The sequence below is a fragment of the Palaemon carinicauda genome, chromosome 31 (assembly GCF_036898095.1).
Source record: "Palaemon carinicauda isolate YSFRI2023 chromosome 31, ASM3689809v2, whole genome shotgun sequence".
In the NCBI taxonomy this organism is placed as follows: domain Eukaryota; kingdom Metazoa; phylum Arthropoda; class Malacostraca; order Decapoda; family Palaemonidae; genus Palaemon; species Palaemon carinicauda.
Window position 1 is genome coordinate 11,016,791 of NC_090755.1, and position 19,762 is coordinate 11,036,552.

General features: G+C 41.7%; 1 protein-coding gene across 5 annotated transcripts in view; it reads left to right on the forward strand.

Moving 5' to 3' along the window:
- Positions 1 to 17,058, forward strand: part of LOC137624275 (tigger transposable element-derived protein 1-like) — a 79,092-nt gene extending 62,034 nt beyond the window's left edge. For all 5 annotated transcript variants that reach the window (XM_068354816.1, XM_068354814.1, XM_068354813.1 and 2 more), the window contains 4 exons: positions 2,066 to 3,963; positions 15,388 to 15,561; positions 16,465 to 16,587; positions 16,754 to 17,058. In XM_068354816.1, coding sequence (XP_068210917.1) covers positions 2,169 to 3,963; positions 15,388 to 15,561; positions 16,465 to 16,544 — 2,049 coding nt within the window. In that variant the 5' untranslated portion in view covers positions 2,066 to 2,168 and the 3' untranslated portion in view covers positions 16,545 to 16,587; positions 16,754 to 17,058. The remainder of the gene's footprint in view (positions 1 to 2,065; positions 3,964 to 15,387; positions 15,562 to 16,464; positions 16,588 to 16,753) is intronic.
- Positions 17,059 to 19,762: the final 2,704 nt, after the last annotated feature.

A 19,762-nucleotide genomic window follows, 5' to 3' on the forward strand; every position in this document is an offset into this window, starting at 1 on the left:
CTTGGATAGTCCACAGAAGGAACTAAGGCATACGTCCTTGCCTTCCCATCACTTCATCTGTTCCTGCTTTTTCTTCCATGCCTGTCGCCCAGATTTCAGATGTTCTTCTCAAAGAGGAAGAGCAGTTAATCAATGAGGCACAAGACAACTTTATCAGGCTGAGTTTCAAGGAACATTGACCAGTGCATGGTTTTGTGGAAGGACCCGATTGCTCCAAAATCCTCCACTTGTCACTCCTCTGCTTCCAGTGCTTGGTTTCATGATAGACCAAGTACTGTACAAGCTACTGGTCAAGACAGTAGCAGTGACTGCTGAGCTAGAGCCCTGTTTACTGACTGAAGAGCATACAGTAGACCTTTGCTCCCCGTGAAAGTTGCCTGTGCTTGGGAAGAGCTTTGAGAAATCTTGCCCACCCTGGGATCTCAGTCCTCCCAAGTGGAACGTGACCCATGTTGTACCCTGTACGAGTATTTGCGATGGTCATCTGGCATAGATCTAACTCACAAGACAGTATTTTGCTAGCAGTAGCATTGGCAAAGAGAGTTGGCAAGTTGCATGGACCTTTGTATTAACTCAGGTTGGAAGGAGGTCATTTTAGGTTTATGTTGAGATTCAGGACAAAACCCAGAACCCCTTGGCAATTGTCCCAGGTTCAAGACCTCCGTCCTCTTAACTTTATGAAACGTTAGGTTAATGAAGAGGTGGGCTCTGCGGTGCTGTCTGAAAAGGAATTAACATCTCAGGTTTTTCAGAACAGGTAGAACCAAGAAAAAGGTGCCAAAGAACTTGTTCTCTTTCTAGCTTTGTGAGTCAGTCAAAGAGCATATGATTAGATCTTTAAGGGCGTCAAAGTATCAGCTCAAACTAAAATTCCCAAAATAAGGGGTATTTGTCCCACTTTAAACTCAGAAGAATCTTGCAGTCGGACAGGTGATGAAGAAGTTCGGAAGCGCCAAACAATCATCACAGCCTTCTGTTCGAGAGAGTACAGTATACCTGTAAATCCTTCAACATTATTGTTCTTGTCCCTGTTGGGGCCTGGTACTTCTCAAGAAATTGTATAGCCAGCCCATCCCTCATACAGGACAGAAAGCATCTTCTCTATGGTAACGTGCTGGATGGAAGTCTGGAAGAAAGGTAGAATGACTGGCTCTTCTTTCCCTTCCCTCACTTGGTGATGAAACAATTGTACCATTACGTGCTAGATGGGCCATTAAGCTGGTAAGCTACATTTCTTGGCCATATAGCCCAATTCCATATAATCCTTGACCTAGTACCCGGCACATGACCAATTACTGGCGAGGCCCTATCAGCATATTCAGCATATTCTTCCCTATGATGAACTGATGGAAGGTTGCTGAAGTCATCTCCTTCACTCCCATGTGGGGACCATGGAGACTGATGTATTCCACGGAACAAATAAAAACTCTTAAAAGTACCGTAATTTATATTTTTCCTATATATACAAATTCTGAGTCCTCTAAAAGTTAAATATTCCACCTTGACTACCTTTCTCAGTCCTGAACCAAAACCTGAGTCCTCTGGAGTTAGACGTTCCATCTTACTCGCCTGCGCTTGTCACCTGTCGTTAATTACCTCATTAACGATTTCAGCGCCTGTTCCAACTCTGCTAAAGACAGTTCCAGATTTTAAAGGTCGTAAGTTTGTATAGCTAGGAAAAACACAAATTACTTTTAGGATTATTATTAATGAAATTATTATTATGAAAATTATTATCGTTTAAATTATTAGCCTTATTATTATCAAAATTATTGAAAATATCAAATTTATTGAAAATATCAAAATTATTGAAAATATCAAAATTATTAAAAATATCAAAATTATTATTAAAACTATTAAAATTATTATTAGAATCATTAAACTTATTATATATTAAGTAAGTTTTGACCATAATAGCTGTGTATATTTTTGGAGGGGTACCTTAAGACAGGATTCCAAATGAAGGTAATAGAAATTTGAATCATGTACTGTACTGGGTATACTGTACTTAGAAGTGTTATTAGCGTAGATGCTGCAATGGCTATTAACGAATCTCTCTCTTTAGGTAACAACACTTTTCACCTGCTCCAGTTGTTCTCATTGGTTTGGAGCTAGAGGAGCTGGGAAAAGCGTAAAACTGTGCGAAGAAAGGAAACTCTGCCATTTAGATGAATATGGACTCTAACCATGTCGTAAGGGATTCAAGTATCAGGTTAAAGCCCAGGAGGTCTCGTCACGTGTTGTCTCTTTTGGAGAAGGTCAAAATTCTTGACTTAATAGAAAAAGACCATTTGTCATATATGGATGTAGCTAGAAAATACGGGAAGAATGAATCTTCAATTCGTGGAATTTTTAGGAAAAGGCATATTATAAGAGCAAGCTGCGCTACTGCTCCTGCCAGTGCTAAAGTAACCACGACATTAGGTGGGAGAGTTATGATTAGAACTGAGAAAGCGTTGAAAGTGTGGATCGAAGACATGGCAAAGGAAGGGTTTACCATCGATAGTCACATGCTACGGAAGAAGGCCTTAAGCCTTCATGAAGAATTTGCTACTAGTGAACGTGATAAAGGTACCACAGAGGAAATCAAGCCATTTAAGGCAAGTAAGGGATGGCTAGAAAAGTTCAAGGCTAGGCATCATTTAAAGAACTTACCTGAGGGAGAAGGGGATTTTTCAGATGAGGCAACGGTAGAAGGCACGCATTATACAGAGTTAAAAGAAATCGTAAGAGAGGGAGGCTATGATCCCAGGCAAGTTTTCAGTTGTGATGAAGCGGGACTTTTTTGGAAGAGAATGCCTAACGGAACTTATATTCACAAACTTTCAAAGCGGGTGCTTGGGATTAAAGATTGGAAAGATCGGCTGAGCTTAGTTCTTTGTAGTAATGCAGCAGGTCACACGATCATCCCAGGCGTTGTGTACCACATGGAAAATCCACCACCCTTGAAAGACAAAGTCAAGACCTCACTGCCTGTTTATTGGCAACACAATGCAAAGGCATGGGTCACTGCTTCACTATTCAAGCAGTGGTTCCATCAGTGTTTTATACCTGAGGTAGAGGCTTATTTAGGAAGGGAAGGTCTGCCTTTCAAGGTATTACTGATAATAGATAATGCTCCCTGCCATCCTCAAGAAATCGTCATTGAAAACGAACATGTACATGTCGAATTTCTGCCATCCGATGTAAGTCCCAGTGTACAACCTCTGTACCAAGGCATCCAATGGTGTATAAAAGCCTCCTACACTCGACAGGTCTTCGAGATGATTAAGATGTCAGTGTGTGCAGACCCAGACATAAGTGTAATGGAGACCTGGAGGGAGTTCACTATTGCCGATGCCATCACGTTCATTAGATTGGCAGTGGATGAATTACGGCCTGAAACGGTCAATGCTTGCTGGAGGAATTTGTGGAGTGAGGTAGTTGAAGATTTCAAAGGCTTCCCACAAATTAATGATAATATTAGGAAGATACTAAGCATCGCTAGACTGCTCGGCGGGTATGAAATGGTAAACATGAAAGAGGAAGATATTGTCATGCATATAGAGGAGCATGAAGAATGGGCAAATGTAGAGGGAGAAGACATGGTTACTTTGCCGAAAGAGGAGGATGAGGAATTTGAAGAAGCTGAACCCCAGAATTGGACTTTAGAAAAATTGAGTGAAGTGTTTAGTCTGTGTAAGGATTTGAAAGACAAGATAAACGAATACGACCCACATATGCAGCGCAGCATTAAAGTAAACCGGGGCCTAACTGATGCAATGTCACCTTTGCAGCAGGCATATGACAAAATGAAAAGACAAAATCAACAGCTGCATATTACAACATTCTTTCCAAATCGATCGCTGCCTGTTATAACACCAAAACAGCAGAAGACTGTTACAACATTCTTGCCAAAGCAACCACTGCCTGTTATGTTTTCCCCAACAAACGTAACATCGACAAGGGAGAACGAAGGAGATGGTAAGTAAAGAACCAGTGTTGCCTTTTTCACTGCAGTCCTGTATTGTTACTGCTGTGTTATTATTTAAAGTATTTGATTTTTCAATATTAAACTTACCCGATAATCATGTAGCTGTCAACTCCGTGGCCCGACAGAATTCTATGGAGGGATACGCCAGCTATCACAATACTAGAAGGGGGTGTATTTACCAGCGCCACCTGTGGCCAGGTACTCAAGTACTTCTTGTTGACACCTCCTCAATTATTCCTCTGTCGTGCTTCCGGCAAGACGTTCTGGGATACGCTTATGTTCTTGGAGTATTTTCACGACTTTGGTGAAGTATTTCTCTTTGATTTCGGCTGTCGCTTTACTGGAAACTTCTATATTAGCTTAGTTAGCTTTTGGAATTAATTTGATTAATTATGGTGACGAGAGAGTATGAACTCTCGTTCACCTTTCAATGGCTGACCCTTCCCTTAGACGGAAGTGTTGGTGTCTAAGAGAGTATAGACTCTCTTTCTTAATTTTGCTTAACAAAAGTTATAGATTTATTTTATATCTCTCCGCCTCTTATAGGCCTCTTCGATTAACTTCCTTTTATTATAAACTCATTAAAATTAATTTTTATATTTGTTTATATTCGACCTTCCTAATAGTAGGCGGTCTTTTACCGAAGTTAATAAACTTTGAGCCCGTCATTTCGGTTTTGCCTGTTAACATATTATGCTATTTCCGCCACAGAGTTTGAAAGAATTTCTTTGATAGTCTCGTACTGTTTTCAAAGTTGAACTAACGTTTTGTTTTGTCTCTGCAGTTGTTGACGTTCAGAACGTTCAACTTGCACTCTATCGTTACGATAGAGAAAGAATGTTCACGGTTTCACGTTGCAGTAAGAGTAACCGTGTCTAGCGTTTTGTTCATTCTTTCTTAACTTAATGGTTTTGATCCTAATAAAGGAACTTTTCAGTTTTTTCCTTTAACAATAATATGTTTTAACGATATATATGATTGGGCTCTTCTCTCAGGTTCTAAGTCAAGAGAGAGAGAGAGAGGAGAGATAGAGACGGAGGGAGAAAGAGGATAAACGTTTCATTCAAGCCTGCCAGGCGTACGAGTAACGTCGTTATCGTTTTTGCTCTTCTCCCTAGTCTCTTTAGGGGAAGAAACTAAACGTTTCTAGAGTGATCTAGTGTTTAGTCTCTTTCCAGCCACTGAATTATCTTTCTTTAGATTTTTCTGTTACATTGTAATTCTGTTTTCGCAATTACTAACTTTGAGAAAGGATAGAATTGCGTATTTCAGGTACAAACCACTTAAAGTTTCGAGTTCAGTGAAATAAGTGCAAACAGAAATCAAAGTGATAAGTGATTAGTGCGTGAGGGTACTTTTGTGCGCGCCAGTCGTCCTCCCAGTCCGGGACCTCTTGCAAGCTCCCAAGCCCAGGGGAGAAGCAATGTCGAAGGGCATAAGGGTTCAGCAGGCCTTGATCGGCGCACAGAAGTATCCTCGGTGGTTGTGGGCGTGTCTTACCGAGACCGTCACTCCCACCCGCAGACGATTGAGCCCTTATTTTGCTCGTCTGCAGAAGAGATTAGGGGAGAAAATAAAGGCAGAGTAACGCTGGTCTCAGGTCTCAAGACCTCTTAAACGTTAAGTCCAGACCTATGCCAGACGTACGAAGTTAAAGTTCACAACCCGAATGCAGTCATTGGGTTAGCTCTGACTCTCCTCAGTCATCAGTTGATTACACCGCCTCCGCCTACACTCCCCCCCGCCTATGATCGCTCCGCCTGATCGCAGTTCCACCTGCCAGGCGTACGATGTTGTGAACTCTACTACAGTCCATGCAAGCACAGCTTTCGGACTTGATGCGTGAGTGTCGGGCTGAGAGTGTTGCTCCTCCGCCTCCGCCTACACTCCCTCCACCTACACTCGCTCCGCCTGATCGCAGTACCATCTGCCAGGCGTACGATGTTGTGGACTCTACTACAGTCCATGCAAGCACAGCTTTCGGACTTGATGCGTGAGTGTCGGGCTGAGAGTGTTACTCCTCCGCCTCCGCCTACACTCCCTCCACCTACACTCGCTCCGCCTGATCGCAGTACCACCTGCCAGGCGTACGATGTTGTGGACTCTACTACAGTCCATGCAAGCACAGCTTTCGGACTTAATGCGTGAGTGTCGGGCTGAGAGTGTTACTCCTCCGCCTCCGCCTACACTCCCTCCGCCTACGCTCGCTCCGCCTGATCGCAGTACCACCTGCCAGGCGTACGATGTTGAGCCACGTGCTGAGTTTGCTGTTCCCTGTGGTGTTCAGCCTCCGCCTTCCTTAAGGCAACCTTTACAATGGGATCAGGAGGATTATACCTCTCTTCCTCCGCCTCCACTTGCTGCTCCACCAGTGATGCAACACTCGGTTGAGGTACAACAACCTCTCCCGTCCATGAGTCAGTCTCCTCAGCTCTCGCTGCAGCGAATTCAACCCTCCACAAGGCAAGCACCACAACACCTTAGCCTTGCGCCTCAGGAGCCTCAGCTTGCGAGACATTTACCTTGTTCTGCGCAGCCTCTTCCTCATCGCGCTCCGCTCACACCACAGGAACTGGAACTTGCTACTCCGCTTCCGCCAACCGCTCAGCAAGCGCAACCCTTGGGTTCAACCACTCATGCTAGGAGTCAGCCTCCTCCACCCATGCGCCTTCCTTCTTCTTGTCTTTTATTCAGCCTTTGCAGACTGAGCCTCAGGTGTTCCCTCAACGGAGTCTTGAAGAGGAAACCACAACTATTGTTGTTCCAGCTCGTTCTGACTCTGCTGTTCAGCATACCTTATCTCCATTTTCATACCATGGTTTAAACCCCATGCAAGCATGCATAAAGCACTCTAGCACTGGTCATGGAATTTCTGAGAAATGTTAAACGCCATGCACACGCTCTGCTTTCCTTACAGCAGGCTCTGCTTATAGCAGGCTCTGCTTACTACATGCTCAGCATACAGCATGCTCTGCATTCAGCATGCTCTGCATACAACATGCTCTGCATACAGCATGCTCTGCATTCAGCATGCTCTGCATACAACATGCTCTACATACAGCATGCTCTGCATACAGCATACTCTGCATACATCATGCTCTGCATACCTTACCGCATGCTTCTCAACACATCTTGGGTTGTTGCCAACTCACTAGACTGTCAAGCAGTTTCATAACGTTGCCTTCTAGTCTGCTGCTTTTGCACCAGTGAACCCTCACTCAGAGAACTTAGCTTTTCTAGGATAAGGTCCCTGTAGATGAGAAAGTTCTTTTCTCCCTCCTTCTGATATTCCCTTGAGGACTCTGTCATTTGGAGGGAGCCTTTAGCTGCATAACCTCTTATGGACTTTTATTTAAGCATAACATGCTTACAGGGAAGGTAATGGTTCCACTTCAGTCGCTAATCCCGTCTGTTACCACACCTGCTCCCATAGACCTTGAGCTGTGTTGCATGACATGCAGTCCAAGCTTAGTCCTTGTTAGAGGATTTTTTGTTTACGGAGTCAATGTGTCACGGGGAAGACGTTCAACAACCAACAGAAGTGACTTGTTGTGACGCAGTGCGGCAACCTCAGCAACCCGTTAAGGAGTTGTCTGTACGACCCAGACAGTCTAGACAGATTCGGGTTGTCACTGTACTTCCTCGCTTGCCCATGATTGACAGTTCACAGACTGTGCAGCAGTATCATGATCTTGTGTCCGGCTCCGTCAGACGACTGGCTTTTAAGAGCTCCCACAAGTCGTCGCTGTTTGGAGATTTTCAAATGGACTATGGATCTGACCAAGGAACTGGGCCTCCTGGTCAATTTTGAGGAGTCTCAGCTCGTTCCATCCCAGACCATTGTCTCCTTGGGTATGGATCTTCAGAGTCGAGCTTTTCGGACTTGTCCGTCGGCCCCAAGGATCTTCCAAGCCCTAGAATGCATCCAGAGCATGCTGAGAAGGAACCGATGCTTAGTCAGGCAGTGGATGAGTCTAACAGGGACACTTTCATCGCTGGCCCTGTTCATCGAGTTAGGGAGACTCCACCTCCGCCCCCTTCAGTATCATCTAGCTGCTCACTGGATAAAGGACATGACGCTAGAGACGGTCTCAGTTCCTGTTTCCGAAGAGATGAGGTCTACTCTAACGTGGTGGAAGAACAGCATTCTTCTCAAGGAAGGTCTACCATTGGCTGTTCAGACCCCCGACCACCGTCTCTTCTCGGACGCATCGGACACGGGCTGGGGTGCGACACTGGACGGACAGGAATGCTCGGGAACATGGAATCAGGAGCAAAGGACACTTCACATCTATTGCAAGGAGTTGTTGGCAGTTCATCTGGCCTTGATAAACTTCAAGTCCCTCCAGCTAAACAAGGTGGTGGAGGTGAACTCCGACAACACCACAGCCTTGGCTTACATCTCCAAGCAGGGAGGGACTCCTTCGAGGAAGTTGTTCGAGATCGCAAGGGACCTCCTCATTTGGTCAAAAGATCGAAAGCTCACGCTGGTAACGAGGCTCATTCAGGGCGATATGAATGTCATGGCAGATCGCCTCAGCCGGAAGGGTCAGGTCTTCCCCACAGAGTGGACCCTTCACAAGAATGTTTGCAGCAGACTTTGGGCCCTGTGGGGTCAGCCAACCATAGATCTATTCGCTACCTCGATGACCAAGAGGCTCCTCTTGTATTGTTCTCCGATTCCAGACCCAGCGGCAGTTCGCGTGGATGCCTTTCTGCTGGATTGGTCCCATCTCGACCTGTATGCATTCCCGCCGTTCAAGATTGTCAACAGGGTACTTCAGAAGTTCGCCTCTCACAAAGGGACACGGCTGACGTTGGTTGCTCCCCTCTGGCCCGCGAGAGTATGGTTCACCGAGGTACTGCAATGGCTGGTCGACGTTCCCAGGACTCTTCCTCTAAGAGTGGACCTTCTGCGTCAACCTCACGTAAAGAAGGTACACCCAAACCTCCACGCTCTTCGTCTGACTGCCTTCAGACTATCGAAAGACTCTCAAGAGCTAGAGGCTTTTCGAAGGAGGCAGCCAGAGCGATTGCCAGAGCAAGGACGACATCCACTCTCAGAGTCTATCAGTCTAAATGGGAAGTCTTCCGAAGCTGGTGCAAGGCCAATGCAGTTTCCTCAACCAGTACCACTGTAACCCAGATTGCTGACTTCCTGTTACATCTAAGGAACGTAAGATCCCTATCAGCTCCTACGATCAAGGGTTACAGAAGTATGTTGGCAGCGGTTTTCCGCCACAGAGGCTTGGATCTTTCCTCCAACAAAGATCTACAGGACCTCCTTAGGTCTTTTGAGACCTCAAAGGAACGTCGGTTGTCCACTCCAGGCTGGAATCTAGACGTGGTCCTAAGGTTCCTAATGTCATCAGGATTTGAACCGCTCCAATCAGCCTCTTTTAAGGACCTCACATTAAAAACTCTTTTCCTCGTGTGCTTAGCAACAGGTAAAAGAGTAAGTGAGATCCACGCCTTCAGCAGGAACATAAGTTTCACATCTGAAACGGCTACATGTTCCTTGCAGCTCGGTTTTTTGGCTAAAAACGAGCTTCCTTCCCGTCCTTGGCCTAAGTCGTTCGAGATCCCAAGCCTGTCCAACATGGTGGGGAACGAACTGGAGAGAGTACTTTGCCCAGTTAGAGCTCTTAAGTACTATCTAAGAAGGTCAAAACCATTACGAGGACAATCAGAAGCCTTATGGTGTGCTATCAAGAAGCCTTCTCTACCAATGTCTAAGAACGCAGTTTCTTACTACATCAGGCTTCTGATTAGAGAAGCAAATTCTCATCTGAAGGAAGAAGACCTTGCTTTGCTGAAGGTAAGGACACATGAAGTGAGAGCTGTGGCTACTTCAGTGGCCTTCAAACAGAACCGTTCTCTGCAGAGTGTTATGGATGCAACCTATTGGAGAAGCAAGTCAGTGTTCGCATCATTCTATCTCAAAGATGTCCAGTCTCTTTACGAGTACTGCTACACCCTGGGACCATTCGTAGCAACGAATGCAGTAGTAGGCGAGGGCTCAGCCACTACATTCCCATAATCCCATAACTTTTTAACCTTTCTCTTGAATACTTTTTATGGGTTGTACGGTCGGCTAAGAAGCCTTCCACATCCTTGTTGATTTGGCGGGTGGTCAATTCTTTCTTGAGAAGCGCCGAGGTTAAAGGTTGTGATGAGGTCCTTTAGTATGGGTTGCAGCCCTGTATACTTTAGCACCTTTGAGTTGATTCAGCCTCCCAAGAGGAACGCTGCGCTCAGTAAGGAAGACGATCTTATTAAAGGCAGAGTAACGGTTCAAGTCGACTTCCTTACCAGGTACTTATTATTTCATTGTTATTGTAGGATAACTGATTATATGAAATACGGGATACTTAGCTATCCTTTAGTCTTGTACACTGGTTTTTCACCCACCCCCCTGGGTGTGAATCAGCTACATGATTATCGGGTAAGTTTAATATTGAAAAATGTTATTTTTATTAATAAAATAAATTTTTGAATATACTTACCCGATAATCATGATTTAATCGACCCTCCCTTCCTCCCCATAGAGAACCAGTGGACCGAGGAATAATTGAGGAGGTGTCAACAAGAAGTACTTGAGTACCTGGCCACAGGTGGCGCTGGTAAATACACCCCCTTCTAGTATTGTGATAGCTGGCGTATCCCTCCATAGAATTCTGTCGGGCAACGGAGTTGACAGCTACATGATTATCGGGTAAGTATATTCAAAAATTTATTTTATTAATAAAAATAACATTTTACACTACTTGTATATGTTTATTGTTATACTGTTGCTGTAAGCAATGTAAGAGGCATGTAAGCAAGAGACAATGTTAGTTATTTTGTGGATACAGATCTATGAGTTTATTGATAATAAGAGTTTGCTTTTCCATTGAGAAAAAAATTGATAGGTTTATTGTTAATCTATTACTTCTTGCAAATATCAATGATTTTTTTGTATTCTTAACAATATTAACCTGGGTTCTATAATTCGATTATGATTTCAGCAAAGCTGGAACTCGTCTGTTAAAATTCATAACAAGGTAGTTATTGGCAGGTGGCGGGCAATCCCTCCCTACCAGCACACCGAGTAACCACAAAGTGTTTGAGACAAATTTATCTAGTTAGGAAGAATACAAATTCCTGCATAAATACAAACCCTTGTCTTTTAACAGGAGACTTATTCTAAGTACGGAGGAAGTTCTTATAACCAGACCGGCTGGTTTAAAATCCTGGAGGCAAAACACTTGAACCTGAAGAGTTAGTTGCAAGAATGTTGGCTCCAATCTGCCATTTATTAATCTTAGAATAGATTCTCAGAACAATCTGAAATATATTGTTATTAAAAGTGATGGGTTTACATTTCTATCCATCCTCCTCTTTGTTAGGAAGATGGGGGGAAATATTTCCATTGTATATCTACTTATATAGAATAGTAACTTGGTACGGTTGCTTACCTGCATCAAAGTCCTTTCCAGCGAATAATGGCGCAACCGCAGCACCCTAAAGCAGGGGGAAAGGAAAGAGGACCAGACATTCTTGTCTACAACATAATTTGTTGACCAGCTACCACAAGTCCTAGAAAAAAGGTCTTAAAGGTCTTGTGGGTACAATCCCACAGGTATTGGTCTGTGAAGCTTGTCTGGTGCTCCCAGACACCCGACTTCAACACTAGTAAAACTGACAGGTTCTTTTGAAAGGCAAGTGTTGCACCAATCCCCCTTGATTTTGTGAGTGCTTGTATATGCAGGGTCTTTGGGATTCCCTGCCAGAGGGGAACCTGCTCTTCTTATTGTTTCTTGAAGCCAAAAGGAGATGGTGTTTCTAGAGATAGACATACACTGTACATGCTAAAGCTTATAAATAGGTTTTAAAGCCACAGGTGAATGCTAGTGTATAATCGTGCCATCACTAATAGGTGAGTGCTGGTGAACAGAAGTGCACACAATCAGGAGAGTACTTTTAACAGGTGAGGGTGGACAGGAGCGTGCTGGTAGACAGAGGAGCGCTCGTGAACAAAAGAGAGTTTTAGCACTGGAATTTACTCAAGGGGTGAGGGTGAATGCACTCTTATACTCCTGTGGATAGGTGAACCTTAATGAATTTGAGGATCAACCTCAAGTGAGAGCTCTTCTTCCGAAGAGTGAGTGCTTGAATGCAAGGACTCTCAAGGTGCCAGTCACGGAAGGGATTTGGGCACGCTTTGTGCTCTTAACTGTAGTAGGTTCTCAAGAAGAACTTTAAGCCCCTGATCGCTCTTGCTTGAAGGCGGGGCAGCTGTCTGGACACTGAAGCAAAACTCTCTTTACACCTTGTGTGTGCAGTGGCCTGATACTCCCTTGCAGATAGAGAAGCAAGGGAGTACTAGGCCGCTGTCTCCCTTTCCCAGAAGTCGTCAATGGGTAGACTTTAGCAGGTGGCAATGAGGCTACTGAAGATGAAGACCTGTCATGAACTACATCAACAGTAGTCCTGGTCTGGCTGGAAGGGGTAACATCAGACACTATGTACGGCTACCACAGTAGCAGGGGAAAAATGAGCAGCAGCTGGAGACCGGGAACTCGTAGTGAAGATTTGTAGCAGTCTCTTCGTGGACAGAATGCACTCTAGATCTAAGGAAGGCTACAGCATTTTTAGGACCAAGTCCATCGCCTTGTTGTTGTCTGTTGCCTGATATCAGGCTCATTACATAGAGAAGTATTGGGGAATCAGATAGAACCGCTTTATATGCAGTCAGAGGATACGGAAGTTCTGAGTTGTCTTTCTTTTTCGCCATTCCTTCAGAAGAGTAAGACGGAGAAGGCTCTAAAGGTAGAATACCTGAGGGCAAAAACAGATCTCTAACAGATTTCTTTGCCCTCGAAGAAGACCCTGCTTCTACTTTTTCCTCCTCTTGACATGTTCCACCCACTGTGACAAAAAAAGAGCACCTACGTTAGCATTACTATTCACATCTTAGCTATCAACTGTTTTACTAGCAATCAAGATTGGTAAAATAATTGAAGATCAAATTAATCTTAAATTTGTCACTTATTGTGGTTCGAGAAGTGCCGTAGAATCTGAAAGTTTACGCACATTAGAACCATCTGGCATTACATGTTAAAGAGCTCCTTAATAAATTCTGTTTGCAATATGCTGGATTCCTGCCCATGTAGTTGTCAGAATGGAGCATATCACTGTATAGTAAAAAAATGACCAATTGTGACATAATGAATCAGATAGTGATGAATTAAAGCAAATCAATGATTATATCTTCATTCAGAATTATCAGATCAGAAAGAAAATAGGACATAAGTGATTTAAGCAAGATTCCCTATTGATCATGCGAGATTAACCCGCAGATTTTTAAAGTACTCAAAGAGATAATTCTCGAGTGCAGTGGGTGTGACACTATTTTAACCATACAACATAATTTTTCCGGCGTAGATACAAACGCTCCGCTATTTATAGGGTATACTTTCGGCGTAGCTGAAAGACTACCCTATAAATAGCTCTAGGTTTGTATACTAGGAAAAATCGAAATTACTTACAAATCTGTTATTTTTTGCAAATGTAGGAATTTTTAGAAGACTTGATTATGCTTTGGTGTGAAAAGTTTGATATTTTATTGGATTCTGAAAGTTTCTCTATTTTTAACAAACATGGGTTTAATAGATAGAATTTCTATTTATCAGAATTTTTCATCTTTTTTCATCATTTAGATTTAATATACTGTATATTACATTTTCCCTTTCTGTATTCCAGCCACCTCTCCGAGTCAAGTCTGACTCATTTGGCTGGTTAGTCTCCTCCCTTTTGATGATGACAACATTCTTACATGCATTATGAAACAAAACAAACAATTCCAGAAAATTGTATATACTTATATACTTACCTTCCCAGGGAATGCTGGAAAGGCCAAAGCTTAAAAAAAATGGTTTGGGAGTATTACTCCCTTAGTATATGAGTGTTATCTTTTGCTAGGTGTACTTGGTACTTTATTCTTCTTATGTTAATTGCAGACTTGTTCTGATTTAACTCATTTACTGTAAATTTGTTAGTACAGTATTGATGTGAATGATGAATGTCGATTTTTGTCGGATGAGTTGTGTGAGGTAATTGAGTAAACGCAAGAAGACAAAGAAGGTCCTTTCTCTGTTTTCTGATGGCAATTCTCTCTTGGTAATGCATTCATTTTCCACCTTTACTGCTATGACAGGATGTCTCATGGTTGTTCAGCCACACAATGGGTGGATGGGAAATTGCCAAGTCCTGTCTCTTGCCTTTAATTCTTTGAATTTTCTGCAATCCTAGGGTAATGGACATGAGCCCGTTCCCCCTTTTGCAACCTCCAAACAATCTTCCCTTTATTGGGATGTTATGAAGTGGTGTAGTTCATCAAAACTTCCCACCATAGTAATTACTGTTCCTTATGGATCACTGCTTCTTGCCATTACTGAGATAAAAAAGGAAGAGATATGATGTCATACTTGAGTAAGGAAGCGTAGATGTTCACCATTCTGTACTTTCTCCTTGGCCTTTTCCTCACCTTCCCTGTCTCTCAATTGAAGGAAGAACTGTGTGAGACAAAGGCAGCTTCCCTATTCAAGAAAGCCAAACATCATTCTTCAAGAATCAGGGTCTCTCCAGTGCTTGGTTGAATACAGCTCTGTCAGTGTTGTCGTTCGACTACACAAGACACATCATGTTTGGTCACCTGCATGATCTTCCACTGAGAGTAGGAACTGCTATGTCTTCCTTGTTGGTACTTCTAGGCAGTATTTGAAGAGACAAGGAAGACAAGCCTTTGTAAGGACAGGAATTATTGGAAACTTCCCCTTCAGAAGTGTGTGACAGTCATGGCAAGTGTTCTCATCCTCGATCAACTGAGGATTGTAGTCTTGATGATCGCTTGCAACTGATCTTCCTCTTTCAACTGAGGATTGATTGTAGGCTTGATGATCGCTTGCAACTGTTCCTTCATGCATAACTCAAGAACCGCTCATTCTCTAGTTTGTGATTAATGGTTGATCAATCAGTATGGTTGATTGTGTACCAAGCTCTCTCTCCAGTGATGGCTTCCCCTTCGAATACAAACCCAAAGAGTTTTAATTACTGTATATACTATATCTTTCGTCAATCCAATCCCACTTTCTTTTTCCTAGTGATGAAGGAAGAACTGAGTAACTAGTACAGTACACCAAGCATATTCCTCAATAATCTCTCATGCCTTTGAATCCAAAATCCTTTTTAAAGTTTTGGTCCTTACAGCTTTTGTTGGGGGCATATACATCTAAGAGACTATAGGTTTGTATTCTAGGAAAAATTAGAATTACTTATATGATTTGTAGAGCTGTAAGTAACAAATAAGTGAAACCCTTGAGGTTGCTATAAAGAATTATATGATGATAATGCCAACTATTTGGTTCCAACAGTTCATTGGGAAGAGGAGAGGAATGGAAGTGGTAGCGTTACTATGGATCAGGGTTACTCAACGGAGGAACTTGAAGCAGAGGAGTCCATGAAAATAAAAGAAGAGCCAGTTGACCTCGATGAGGAATCATTATGTGCAGAGGAAGAGAACAACCAGAATTACTTCAGATCAAATAGTAAATATTGCATGTGTTTTTAAATGTACAAAAGGTTTGATTATATGATTAAAAAGTTTCTGACTTGTACGGCGCAAATTTTCAAGATACGTGCCTTAATTCTGCAAGTTCTGTAGATAAATTTATCAATTAATTTCTGTTATCATGGAAGAAAATTTAATGTGAGGTTATAATCTATTTGATTAGATAATTTTTCATCTTTTTAATTCTCTTTGAAAAGAAAGATCAAATGTTATAATAGTTAAATTTGAAATCAGTAATTTAAAGTTATGTAAAGGTAATACAATAATTATTTGAATAATTGAAAACAGTTTCAATGCAGAAGTATTTCATACTTCCTAAACACTCGGAAAAAGAACATAAATTAAAATTAAGAGTTTGTGAGAATAAATAACTGTCAATGTATTTGTTCTTTTAGATAATGTAAAATTTCAGGGTATTAAGAAAATATATGTAAAAAATAGGTAGAATAATACCAGCCAAGGCTTCATTCATCATTGTTAATATCACAATCTCTTACCCATGCAATTGTGTATCCCACTATGTTTTAACTGTCACAAGTCGACTAGTTACCCACATTTAAGTATAACTCTGATTAATCCCCAGTATAAGGCAGGATCCTTACTACTGTGGCAACTTATTCAGTTCTCAAATCATATTGAATGCATAACTTTCAGTAACTGCTGTTTAAATATACACTGGGGAAGGCTATGATTAGTTAACCCTTGGCTCTCAGAATGTATGGAACTATTACGATAGGCAAAATCTCTCTCTCTCTCTCTCTCTCTCTCTCTCTCTCTCTCTCTCTCTCTCTCTCTCTCTCTCTCTCATACAGTCTAAGTATCAATTATTATATATGTTAATTGTCTGTTTTAGAAAAATATTTTTCCTTCATTCCCATAGGTGAGGAAGAAGCACTGGAATATCTAAAAATTGAGATAAAAGACGAACCAATTTACCCAGAGGAAGAAATTTTTCAATAAGATATTGAGCTAAATTGGAGCAATCACATACAAGGATAAACAGGTAGGTACTAAATCTCAGGCCAGGAGGAACTAGAAAGGGTCACATCAAGAAATTCGGAAATGAATATAAATATGACCTGCCACACAATAGCTGTTTAACCCTTCCATACTTGGAACTATTAAATGATGTAAAGTGTACCAAACTTTTCCCTTTTTCTTTCTTTCAGATATGTGAAGAGCGACCGGATGTAAAATGTTCACAATAGTCGAAATTAGCTATGGATAGTCGTAACATGGTGAGGATAGACGGGTAAAAGATATGAATAGGACAGTGTGTTGATCACAGTGTTGACAATTTTGAGTGTTTAATTTCATGCTTGACTGACAGGAGCACGCAACAGTATTGCTAGAAGATCTCTGTACAACAACATCTGAAAACAATATTCAGGTATTATAATAACTGCCATTTATTTTACCTCTTGTCCTTTTATATATAATCATCTTAAAAAAGGGATTTTGACGAAGGAAAAATCTATTTCTGGGAAGAGGCCTGTGACGCCCGGTGAGAAAGGTCCTTCCTTATACCTTTCCTAATATAAATCTTCCAAATATACTAGAGAAAGATAAAAGCATGGAATGCAGAGGTTACAACCCTCGCGCGAACACCTTGTAGGTGTCGTGTATTAAACAAAGGCGTGTGTAAACCACTATTCACAGGTTGTCTTCCATTTAGATAATCCCTTCATCAATGGGGAGGGCCGTGACAGGCCCTAGAAAACATGGTTGAACTCCCCAACGACACCTACCACGCGCGCCCTCTAGGACATCCTTCTTTAATTGGACTTGAAGCAAGCATAGTTTTTTTTGGGCACAGTGTTTTTTCGAAGAATTTCTCGTTATTTCAACATGACTGACGTTGTTACTTCACCCTTACCAATGTTAAGTACCATAGTTTGTTTTGGCAGCTTTTGGCAGTACCGGGCATTTGTTCTATTTCCATTATGGTGGTTTTTAGTTTTGGAAGCGATTGTCCTGCCGAGATATCGGCAGCCATTTTGGGTATGTTCGCTTCGGTAAATTTTCTAGTTAATTTTGCCCATCTGGTACTCTGTCAGATAGGTTATATCACTTACGTTTTATGGCCTTTTATGTTATCATTAATTATTATTAATTTTTACTATGGTATTTATTTGCTTGCAAGTCCAATTTGGACCTACGAAGAATAGCGATTTAAGATAGCGTTTTAAAGCATAGTAACGATTTAAAGCTTAGCGATTTAGTCTGTTAATTTGTACCCTCCTGGAGGGTTCGTTTTAGACTATATCCTTGTTTTTTTTTTGTTACGTTGTCGTTATTCTTCGTTATTACTATTACTAAGAAAAGCAATCAATTTTATTAATTTTCTTATTTATTGTGTGATGTTATTTTTTAATATGTAACCTTGAGAGCGAAAGCATAGAGTGCTCGTTTCCTGTTCTACAGGTATGAGTTATCCTTTCTCTCGTTTTCTTTGAGTAAGAGAGGTGAATTTCCCGTTCTCCGTTTTTATACGATCACGGGTTATTCAGGCCTCTTCTCAGTATCAGAATTGATGATAGTACGTTTAATATTATAAACGATTTATTGATGTGGTTACTGTTAATATAGCTAACACTATTATTAGGTACGTTAGTGTATGAGTCATTAATTGGGGTCGTTTTATACCGACACCCTTAGCTCCGCCTTGAGTTATGCTTGGCTCCGCCTTGAGTTATGCTCCGCTATAATGGATACTCATTGGGTGAGAACTAGTTATCGTTCCGGAGCAGATTTTTGGAGTGCAACGGTGAAATCCGGCACTCGGACTCCGGCTGAAGCCTTTTACACACGAACCTTTGTCATGTTTGATCACAATTACACAGTTAAGGCCCCCGTTTTCATCGTATCTCCGGCTTCACTGGAGATAACTCATTCATTGAGGATAATGTTATCGTACCGGAGACGGTCACGATATCACGATGACGGGCCTTTGCTACCGGACCTCCGGTAAAAACAGAGATCAAGCAGGAGTCCAGAACCGGAGTTAACAGTGTGATATCGATGAAGTTTAGAGATTCATGCTATGTGGTTACTGGTTTTCTATTATAATTTCTTATTTTATTAAGGTGTTAGCTACTACCATACTCACACATTAATTAAGATTTAAGTGTTTCTGATTCATAAGTCAATGACAAGAATCTCAAGGAACATCCAGACTTATGTCTTCTTTCTTTTTACAGAAAGTCCGCTGCACTGCCAGGGGCTGCTCCGCTGCCTTTACTGATCCCATGGGCCATGATCTATGCCGGGCCCATGCCCATTGCTTAAGAGTAGGTCCATTTTTAAAATTTTGGGAAGTATATGATACTTTATTACATGAACCAGATATTTTTCTTACTCGTTATTCTGTGTTTTATTTATTTCTGAGCATGAGGGATGGGGCAAACCACCTATTCCTGCATTTTCCTACCCCCACCATATAAGAACTATTATAGGGAATCCCAGTGTGAAACGGGTTTTTGATGGGGAAACGCCAAATGTGAGTGATTTGCAGCAATAGTAATGGGCAGAAATGCATAATAAACAAAAGATAACCAGTTGGAAAAATATATGGTTCATATAAGAGGTGCAACATTAAATTATAATTATCTATAATTCATACCACATCCTTGAATGGTCTTTGGTCCACTGTGGCTTGTTTCACTTCCAAATAAACCTTATCCCAATGCTCCTCTGTTGTAGCAAGCAGTACATAGATGAGCTGTGTACTCCAGTAATTTTTTACCATTAAATGAGCAGCAATAGCTATATACTGAATGGAGAGTTTCAAACTTAATTACCAAAATAGGTGAAATTACACTAGATTTTGAAATAGATTGAACATCCCCTTGGGAAACGTCCTCTTGTGACAGTAGCTGTGCTGGAATTACACTAGATTTTGAAATAGATTGAACATCCCCTTGGGAGACGTCCTCTTGTGACAGTAGCTGTGCTGGAATTGAAGCCGAGAGGGAATAACATGAATTGTAAAACAACATCCAGGAACTTACCCAGAAATATTTGGAAGCTCTTAATTGGTCTAAAAAGCCAGGGATGATTACATAAAAAAATCAGAATAGTTGCTAAAAGCAAATGCAAACAACACATGAGCAGTAACCCATAATCAGTCTCTCAAAAGAAAACAATGAACTTAATGATAATAATAACAGAGAAAAATG